Source organism: Bidens hawaiensis, unplaced genomic scaffold (genome assembly GCF_021521415.1).
Source record: "Bidens hawaiensis isolate Kalapana, Puna unplaced genomic scaffold, B.hawaiensis_p1.1 tig00013943_1, whole genome shotgun sequence".
Lineage (NCBI taxonomy): Eukaryota > Viridiplantae > Streptophyta > Magnoliopsida > Asterales > Asteraceae > Bidens > Bidens hawaiensis.
Genome location: NW_027492193.1, coordinates 587,800 through 598,674, shown reverse-complemented (window position 1 = coordinate 598,674; position 10,875 = coordinate 587,800). Strand labels below are relative to the sequence as shown.

General features: G+C 33.0%; 1 protein-coding gene and 1 long non-coding RNA gene across 2 annotated transcripts; both read right to left on the bottom strand.

Annotated features, from left to right (window-relative positions):
• Positions 1-2,193: 2,193 nt before the first annotated feature.
• Positions 2,194-2,398, bottom strand: LOC143545414 (uncharacterized). The gene is made up of 2 exons (XR_013137423.1): positions 2,330-2,398; positions 2,194-2,246 (listed from the first exon to the last, which is right to left on the bottom strand). It is a non-coding gene; the product is annotated as an uncharacterized LOC143545414 (long non-coding RNA).
• A 77-nt stretch (positions 2,399-2,475) lies between these two features.
• LOC143545404 (putative protein phosphatase 2C 60) lies at positions 2,476-7,741 on the bottom strand. The gene is made up of 7 exons (XM_077037314.1): positions 7,707-7,741; positions 3,827-3,957; positions 3,649-3,710; positions 3,428-3,538; positions 3,117-3,270; positions 2,864-2,989; positions 2,476-2,691 (listed from the first exon to the last, which is right to left on the bottom strand). The coding sequence occupies exons 2-7, from the start codon at positions 3,941-3,943 to the stop codon at positions 2,476-2,478; spliced, it is 786 nt and encodes a 261-aa protein (XP_076893429.1). The 5' UTR covers positions 3,944-3,957; positions 7,707-7,741.
• Positions 7,742-10,875: the final 3,134 nt, after the last annotated feature.

Genomic DNA, 10,875 nt, shown 5'->3' with positions numbered 1-10,875 from the left:
TTTGTTGCACCAATAACCACGTGTCAAGCATGCTTTGATTGTGACTATTTTGTCTAACTAATCTGTCAAGATGGTCATTTTGATGGTTTTTCATCGTTTTTTCACGTAATAATTTTTTGAGTCCACCCCATTTTAAGCCTATTGAACCAATAATTGATCCAACAATTTCTAGAACATTAATTGTTGTCTCCAAATTGAGCATGCTAGTATCTAATAATGTTAAATCTACTTCAGTTTGGAACTAAAATGCAAGGACTTGGAATGATATTTTACTCAGGTGTCATTAAGACAAAATATTTCCTGACCCATAAGGATTGATTTAACCGGTATAATAAGCAATGGATCCATTTTGTAAGCGTTGTATCGTCAACGTCAACAGTTCTATTGCAGTTGTACTTAAGTGAGCTGATTAATGAGATATATCCATCAACGAACTAAATCAACTTCTTCTCTCTGAATCCTATTTTGTTTGATCCATAACACCGTTTATTCTATAGGCGTGGTACACCTCTTTCATCTTCTTATCTCTTCATTAAGTATCTTACTCGCTCACATTCTGGCTTTCTCCTTTAACGGATGCGCTTACCCACCTATGTGTCCATCTCTCTATCTCTCGTCTCTCTTCCGCACATCTTCCACATTGACCTAACCTCCCACTAAATGCAATGCATTGGTGATGGTCTTATCAAACAAAGAAATCTCGATAGTTGTTTTTTCCTTTACAGTTAAAATAAAAGATACATATAAAATACATAAATTAACACTACTTTGGTAAATATTTTCAAAGGCGGATTATTTTTATAAATGTATTTTTCACCAACACTTAATTGCAAATATATATATATATAATAAAAAAATCGACCTTTTTCATGATACTCATAACGCTTCAATGAGTTGATCGCTAAAAGGTACTCTGTGATACTTTCATGATTTTATAACTGAAAGATATGATCATAAAATGAAGTCAAAGTATGGTATCTGATACTGAAATAACCGAATTCAATGTACAGCCTTTAACGCATAAAATACAAGTCATACTAGCAAGATTGCACCCGAATGGTCGAATCCAGCACCAGAAAAACTAGAAACCCGAAATCATCTATTGATCATAAAGAAAAAAGCCACCAGCATTTACAAAAATATGAAAGTTTACCACTAGTTTGATCCGGGTACTTGATCATTATTATCATCAGATGAAACTGAATTCAACGGTTGTGAGGTGGACGGACCGGATTTTAGCTTCTTGAACTGTACCAAGATCATAGTCATATTGTCACACCCTTCACCACCAGATACGGGTGCCAAACACCTATCAAACACCTTCTCGCAGATTGCCGAGAGCTTACTTTCCTGCATTGTCATTCATGAATAATATTAACGTGAATCATTTTATTAATAAAACGACTGTGGGAATCCATTGTCAGAAAATCACAAGACCCGCCAACACCTACTAACTAGGGGTGTGCATGAGTTAGTTCTGAGCTCAGATTGAATGAAAAACCAAAAATTTGGTTTTTGGGGTTTTGAAAAGCGTTCAGTTTCGAGTTTTTACTGTTATTGGTTTTCAAACAGGTTTGATTTTGGTTTTTCGGTTTTGACATTTGGGCTGAAAAAAGCCCATAATAATGATATAGGGCCTAAACCTAACTTTTTTAATTAGTAATTTTATTACGGCAAGTTAATTAATTATTAAACATTTGTGCGTAAAACTTTCGGGCTATAATATTATTACAGGTTCAGTTCGCTTTCGCTTATTTCAGTTTTGTCATTTGAGCTTGAATCTTTTGGACTGTTAAAAGGTCGAAAATAAACTTTGGGCCTAAAACTTTTGGGCTACATGATTTATTACAGGATCGGTTTTTTTTTTTTTTTGTTATTTAAGTTTTTAGGGGTTCGGTTCAGTTTTCTTTTTTTTTTGAAAAAAACATAAAACCAAACCAACGGTTCTGGGTCAGACTCAATTATTAATACTAAGATCAGATGAAACACAGGCACACAGTTTGCGTATAACATTTCATCACCTCTTGTAGGTTTGTTATATAAATTTTGAAGTGGTAATAATATGCTTGGGGTGTATTATATATTTGATGATTAAATGAAGAAATTATAAGTAAAAGAAATATAAGTAAGCAGTTTCAAATTGGAAATCAATATAACCTATGATGAGCCGATGAGGTGTTAATGGACTTGCAGTTTTTAGTTGTTCACCAACAAAGTCCACCAGTTGTTGGCTTGACATGCAATCCCTGTACAATGTATGCACTGAAGTAAAATACATATAATAATAATAACAATATTATTATAATTACTACTATTAAATAACATATACCATATTCCATCACAAGCAAGAACAAGAAAATCATCATCCTCACAAAGCTCAACCTAGTTTAAGGAAGAAAAGGAAGAACACGTCGTGTTATTGTTATCTAGAACCACGATTACAAAATGCCATCAGCGAATATTTAATTTTTGTAATCATATATTAGGTAAACATAAAAAATGTATAATTCGGTAAACTTTGCAAAAAAATAAAATTATAATAATAATAATAACGAAATGTGAATTACCAATAGCTCTAGCCAAGTTTAGACTCCCATTAACTCGACCGTATTGAATATAACCACCAGCTTTATATATCCTTTCTTTCTCAATCTCAAGATCAGGCTTATGATCCTTTGACATATTCAAAGCCTGAATAATAAATGCATATTTTCACGAGTCAATTTAATTATAAATTTCATATAATGAATAATAAAAAACATATTAAATAACATCTTTTCTCCAATATTAGATGGTTTAATAATGAGTTGTTATGTAAAAATATATTTTAGCAACTTAATCTTGACCACATAAACAACATTACCTGAGCCTTTCGGGATAGCACGCATCGAGAATCGCCAGCGTTTGCTACAATAAGTTGGTTATTACGTATGATTGCAACGCACGCTGTGCTACCGCACGTTGGTCCATCATAATTCGAGTGTGGTCCCTACATTATTCATTGAAAAAATAAAAACTTTAGTCCTAGATGGCACAATATATCTGAAACTACTAAACTACCCTTGACTTTATTCAACTGATAATATTATTACATATTAGGTATACAGAGAAAGTACCTCCTCAGAAGACCAATTATCCTCCATTGCTTTTAAATTGCCACTTCTTGGTGACCAAATTAACCCTTCTATCATCCCACTAAATTGATCCATTTTATTTCCCAATATAGCTAACTCTCTCCAACCGCGTTGTCCACACATCATCTCGTCCATTCTACATAATAAGTATACAAAAGATGCTCTGATAATAAACAAAACAGTAAACACCTACTAACATTATAAAGCATTGCATCAGTTTTGTCACGTTTACTTATTAATCGGTTGATTTGGACTATAAATTGCTGACTGTATAAATGACATATAAAAGTAACCTGAGAAAAGATTTCTGCGCAGCAGTTCCAATATCACCAGCAGAATAAGCTTCATGCTTGACCACTTGTTGGTGAAGAAACTTGGCACAAAACTTAGAGACTGCTTGACCTGCAAGCTAACACATCTTATTACATGTATTTATCAACATAAAGCTCCATTTTCAAATCATATGCATTTTTAACTGTATCAAATCATCATGCATTAATATCATGTATGCCCTCCATGACCATCATAAACACCAAAGAAAGATGTGGAGTTGTCCAAATCAGGTAAAGCAGCATGCTACAAAACACCACATATACACACATATATAAACACTCAGTAACTGCTATAAAACTATATACTCATTCACATTTTCAAAATATAAAAATCCAATGAGAACTATATCAACTACTTACAGCGTCTTCCATTGATGTGCGCCATCCTTGCATGGATGACACGCCATATCTCAGCTTCTCATTCTCACCATCTTCAGAGGTCTTACCAGTTTTGGGGGTACTTAGGTAAACTCCCATATCTAGCAATCAACCTGAACATTAAACCCAAAACCCTATAAATCATTGAAAAGTATTCAAAACCTTTAATGAACAAGCATAAGCAGAATAACATCAACGAACATAAACGGAAACATTATCGAACGCTCACGAACACAGTCGAACGAACATGGCCTATGTTCGTGTTCGTTCATTTATGAAACGATCAAACATGAACAAACTTCCCGCCAAAAAAATTAAGAACAGTAGCCCTACCTAAAATTATTAATCACAGTATTACAATAATTACACGACATCAACAAACATACCTCCAAATCACTTTCACATTTTTTAAACAACGCATATCAGAATTCAAATAAATCATGAAATCAGAACACCTAGGTCACAAAATCAACCAACATATAAACCAAAATTACTAAATATCATAACAAATAATTGAAATTCAAACAAAATCTTTGAGTTATTGAAACAAATTAATGAAAACCACCTTTAATCAACAAACATAAACAGAACAAAATTAACAAATTACGAACATAAACGGACGTAAACAACCACGTTATTGAATGTTCACGAACACAATCGAACAAACTGGCCTTTGTTAGTGTTAGTACATTTAGCTAATCGAACGAAATTCGTTGTTCATGTTCGTTCATTTATGAAACGAACGAACATAAACGAACTTCCTGCCAAATAGTTCACCGAACGTTCGGTTTATTTAAAGCCCTACCTAGAGTTATTAATCCAGTATTATAATAACTACACCACATCAACAAACATGAATCCAAATCAATTTCACATATTTCAAACTAACACATATCAGAGTTCAAATACATTAAGAAATCAGAAGAGCTAGGTCACAAAGTTAACCAAACATATAAACCAAAATTACTAAACATCAAAACAAATAAATGAAATTCAAACAAAATCTACAAGTTACAAAAACAAATGAATGAAAATCACCTTTAATGAACAAACATAAGCATAATAACATTAGCGAACATAAACGGACATAAACGAACACATAACTGAACGTTCACGAACACAATCAAACGAACATCTGTTCGTGTTCGTTCATTTAGTTAATCGAACAAAATTCCTTTGTTCATGTTCATTCATTAATTAAACAAACGAACTTCCCGCCAAACAGTTCTCCCAGCATTTGGTTCGGTTCGGTTCAGTCCAGTCCGTTAAAAGCACTACCTAGATAAATAAATAATACTAAACACCAACACAAATAAATGAAATTCAAACAAAATCTATGAATAACTGAAACGAATTAATAAAAATCGCTGTAAGGGCGCAAATAACGATGATTCTGAAACAAACTACAAAGTTCACGAGCACAATCAAACGAGTATGGCCTCTGTATGTGTTCATTCATTTAGTTAATCAAATGAAATTCATTGTTCATGTAACGAACAAACATAAACAAACTTTGTGCCAAACAGTATTACAATAATTACAACACATCAACAAATATAAATCCAAATCACTTTCACATATTTCACACTAACGTATCAACATTCAACTACATCATGAAACCAGAACATGCAGGATGTTAGGTCACAAAATTAACCAAACATTTAACCAAAATTACTAAGATCAACGCAAACAATTAAAACTCAAACAATATCTACGAGTTATTGAAACATATTAATGAAAATCACCTTTAATGAACAACGGTAAACAGAATAGCATTAACGAACATAAACGTCCAGTAAACAAACACATTATCAAACATTCACGAACACAATCGCACGAACATGGCCTCTCCTGTTCGTTCATTAAGTTAATACTTCCCGCCAAACAGTTCCCTGAATGTTCGGTTCGTTTACAGCCCTACCTAGAAGTATTAATCACCGTATTACAATAATTACGCCACATCAACAAACATAAGTCCAAATCACTTTCACGTAGTTCAAACTAAAACAATTCAGAATTCACATGCATAATGAAATCAGATGCCCTAGGTGACAAAATAAACCAATCATTAAACAATTATTACTAAACATCAAACCAAATAATTCAAATTCACACAAAATCTATGAATTACTGAACCAAACTAATGAGAATCACCACAAATAACGATCATTTCGAAACAAACTACAGAGTTCAGGAACGAGTATATCCTCTGTTAGTGTTCATTCATTTAGTTAATCGAGCAAGTTTGGGCTCTATTCGTGTTCGTTCATTTAGTTAATCGAATGAAATTCATTGTTCATGTAACGAACAAACATAAACGAACTTCCTGCCAAACAGTTAACGAACAGTATTAATCACAGTATTACAATAATTACAATACATCAACAAACATACCTCCAATTCACTTTCACATATTTCAAACTAACACACATCAAAATTCAAATACATCATGAAACCAGAACATCTAGTCACAAAATTAACCAAAATTACTAAGCATCAACACAAACAATTAAAATTCAAACAAAATCTACGAGTTATTGAAACAAATTAATGAAAATCACCTTTAATGAACAAGCATAAACATAATAACATTAAGGAACATAAACGTCCACTAAACGAGCACATTATCGAACGTTCACGAACACAATCGAACGGGCACGGCCTCTGTTCGTGTTCCTTCGTTTAATTCACGAACAGTTCGCCGAACTTTCGGTTCGTTTACAGTATATCACAATAATTGCACTAATGCACCACATTAACAAACATAAATCCAAATCACTTTCACATATTCAAACTAACACATATCATAATTCAAATACATCATGAAACCACAACATCTAGGTCACAAAATTATAACTAAACATCAGCACAAACAAAATCTACGAGTTACTGAAACAAACATTATCGAACGTTCACGAACACAATCAAACGAACATGGCCTCTGTTCGTGTTCGTTTGTTTAGTAAATTGAACGAAATTCCTTGTTCATTTATGAAAGAAACAAACATTAACAAACTTCCCGCAAACAGTTCACAAACAGCAGCCCTACCTAGAATTATTAATTACAGTATGGCCTTTGTTCGTGTTCGTTCATTTAGTTAATCGAACGGAATTCATTGTTCATGTTCGTTCATTCATGAAATGATCAAAACATAAACGAACTTCCTGCCAACAGTTAACGAACCGTGATAATCACAGTATTACAATAATTACACATTTACACCACATCAACAAAGATAAATCCAAATCACTTTCACATTTTTCACACTAACACGTAACATAATTCAAATACATCATGAAACCAGAACATCTAGGTCAAAAAATCAACCAAACATATAAACCAAAATTAATAAACATCAAAACAAGTCACAAACAATTAAAACTCAAACAAAATCTACGAGTTATTGAAACAAATGAATCATAATCACCTTAAATGAACAAGCATAAGCATAATAACATAAACGTCCAGTAAATGGACACATTATCGAACGTTCACGGACACAGTCGAACAAACACGGCCTCTATTCGGGTCCGTTCATTTAGTTAATCGAACAAACAGTATTAATCACAGTATTACAACTACTAACACACATCATGAAATCAAAACATCTAGGTCACAATATTATTACTAAACATCATCACAAATATATAAAACTCAAAACAAAATAATACAAATTATTGAATCAAATTAACCAAAATCACCGTAAACAACGACGAATCGTACGAAACGATAGAAGTACGATACACTAACGATGAGTCATGAAATTGAGTGTAAATAAATAACTGAATATATAACTGTAATTGAATGAGATCTGAACGAACGGTATTATTATTATAACAGATTATTAACAGACTAACTTACAGTGAATTGGATTGGATTGTCCGTACAGTGGAGTTTCAGTGGGACGCACACAGAGTGTGTTTGTTTGGGCTTTTATCAATTATTATAATTGTTAGGAAAATATTTTATCTCCGTTAGTCTCCAGTATGTCGGAAAAACGTTTTTGGTGGGGAAAGTCTTTTTTTTGCTGGCTGACATCACTTGAACACCACCACCACCAGAAATTGACTCACCACCAACCAACCACTTTCGCACCATCAATTGATTCTGAGGATGGTTCTAGGGTTTCGGCGACCTCAATAATTAAGCTTTTACTAGAATAATGTTTCCAAATGTACGATACTAAGTTATCACGTTGTTTGGGACAAATTTGTTGAGTTTTCGGGAAAAAATGTGTGTTTTCCGGTCAAAAACGTTTTTCCAGCGACCTGAAGATAACGACGTTAGAATTCTGTTAATCGCGAACTGTTATGAACAAATACGTTAAAAGTTAGGGCCGTAATCAATCAATTCATTAGTTGGGACCGGCAGTGACCAAACGACGATAGTTGAGACAAATAAAAATCAATTATTATTATTATTATTATTGTGACCCGGGTGAGTGAAAATAATAGAGGATTGGATAATGAATGGATTGTTTATTGGACAGGTGGAATGTGTGTATTGGGCCTTGATATAATAACAAAGTATTATGTCAATTTAGGAATATTGGTTTGATTATTGAGGGGTTGTGATGTTTTGTAGTTTTTAAGTGATTGTGATAAGGTGTGAAAAAATAGTGTGTTGGATGTTTATTGAAGCAAATCTTAAGACTGAGTGGACGGGTATTTGAAAAGCGACAGGTATTGAGTCAGGTATGAGATTAGTTTTTAAAATTTTTTTTTGGTATGGAATGAATATGGGGTTAGGTTATGTCCAATCCGATTACGTGAAAGTCTAAAACCATATATACGTTTACCCAAACCTGATAACGGAATCATACAGAGATTTCTAATTTTTAATTTTTTTTGTCTTTTAACCAATGGTGAAGGTTGTTTAGGGCCCGGGTGGCCCCGCCCCCTCTTTTTTTACGCATTAGTGTAAATTTACTCGTTTTCATCCGAAACTTTTTATACGTATGTAAATTTAGCCGTTTTTGACCGAAATCCTACATACGTAGTGTAAAACTTAGCCGTTTTCGGCCGTAATTTTTTATAGGTAGTGTAAAATTTAGTCATTTAGCCGTTTTCACCCGAAATTTTTTATACGTAGTGTAAATTTACCCGTTTTTGGCTGAAAATTTGAGTTTGGCTCCCTTTGTGAAATTTTGTATACATTTTGAGTCCCCCTCGGCGTGTCTTAGTCTAAGCTTCGCCACTGCTCTTAACCCTTGTATATTAATGTTCATTTTAGAATGTATATTATAAGAAAAACTAATTATTATTTTTTTATGTTAATGTACTTATTGATATTTTCTATTTAGGATTTAAGTTACGTGCTTTGTGAGTTGTTCTAGTGAACGAGTGACGAACTTTAGCTTGTGTAATTAATCGAAGTTACTAATTCTCCGTTAATTTTTTATCCTAAAAAAACCCAAAGTTAATCAACGAATAGTGCAAAACATTTGATCTTCAACTTGTACGGGCAACGTATATAACTGACTGATAACTGATAAGCACCAACAAAACTACATGTAAAAATAGGTGAACCTTATAGTCGTAGTGGTCATAAAATTTAGTATATTATTTTTAAAGGATCTGGCCAATTCTCTGTCTTACGTTTGAGACACTAATTATATAACTTTACATGTGTATATGATGGCATCTCAGCATTGTAATGGGTCAAAAATCATTACCACAGCATATTACAGGTTTCCCACTAGTATATATAAATAGATCGAAAATCAAGTATTTTGATTGATCTCAACGATGTACTTTTATTTGGATAGTATCTCTAGTTAAGTTTAATGAGATGACTCTTAGCATCACGCTAGATGCCCTTTTCATTTATATTTATAGAAAAGGGTTGCTAAGGCCATGCATAGTGGGGCGAGTTTATGGGGGGGGGGGGGTGATTTTGGAGAGAAACAACCCCTCACCCCCGCGCGGGCGATAATAGGGGGGATGACTATGTGTCGTTTGTTTGTGTTTTGTTTTTTTATTATTATATTGGGTGTGTGATATATGTGTGTGTATATATAGAGAGAGAGAGAGCTAAAATATTATTACACCCTTAAAACAAAAATCTTATTATTTACTGATCGGACATCACATGTCACAAAACATCTCATACTTAGTGGTAATTTGAATTTATGAAGAAACATGTGTTTTTTGGTAGTCAATGGCAAATTGGCAGGTACAACATCAAGTGGTGGTGTGTGAGTGAGTGACTAAAATGAGAGAAAACAAAAGGTTTTCAGGCTCATAAGTCATGCCAACTCGTGTTGACTATACCAAGCCGATAAGTTTGACTGGGATCCTAATCTTTATCTACTTGTTTTTTTATATATATATTTTTATTATTTTATATTAACTAGCTAGGTAAAATTAAGGGGTGTTTGGGATTGCTATTTTATCTACTTATAAGTTATAAGGTAAGGTGTTTGAAAAAGTTAAACTTTGTGAGATAAGTCATAAGTTACAACTTTGTAACTTATAACTTATATAAGTCACAAGGAGGTAAAATAAGGAATCCCAAACACACCCTAAGATTACATGAACTTTATTTTTTAAAAACCAAGAAAACTCTTTATATATGTTAATCTGTGTTTGATCGATGGTTGAGATAAATTATCGATATTTGTGTATAATATTTAGAATTTTGGATTATTAAGCCAATCGAAAACGAGAACAAGAAGGAAGTAGAAGCTTTCAATCGGTTGCAGGAATGTGATTCATGTAGTAACTACAATGGTGTAATGTGAGCCCATGTTGAAAAAGATGATAATTTATATGGTGATTTCGTATTCTGGTTTGATGATTTGCTTAATATGATTAAAAAATGTTAACCATGACGTATCCGAACTTGAATTTGGTATTATATGTTCCATTATGTTGAATTGGTTTTTAAAAAGAAGAATTCGACCCATAAATTATTGTAAGCGACTCATGGTATAATGGTTGACGTTATGACATACCATAAACTTGTTTGAAGAACCATTGCCCAGTGGTATTATATGTTAGCCATTTGTCAATATGACAAATGCATGGAG

What these genes read in the sequence shown, in the direction of transcription:
- LOC143545404 (XM_077037314.1), bottom strand. Translation starts at nt 3,943, where the DNA reads ATGGGAGTTTACCTAAGTACCCCCAAAACTGGTAAGACCTCTGAAGAT. An exon ending in GCACATCAATGGAAGACGCT is followed by an intron (nt 3,711 to 3,826) that starts GTAAGTAGTTGA and finishes GGTGTTTTGTAG; the next exon opens with CATGCTGCTTTACCTGATTT. An exon ending in GCGCAGAAATCTTTTCTCAG is followed by an intron (nt 3,271 to 3,427) that starts GTTACTTTTATA and finishes CTTATTATGTAG; the next exon opens with AATGGACGAGATGATGTGTG.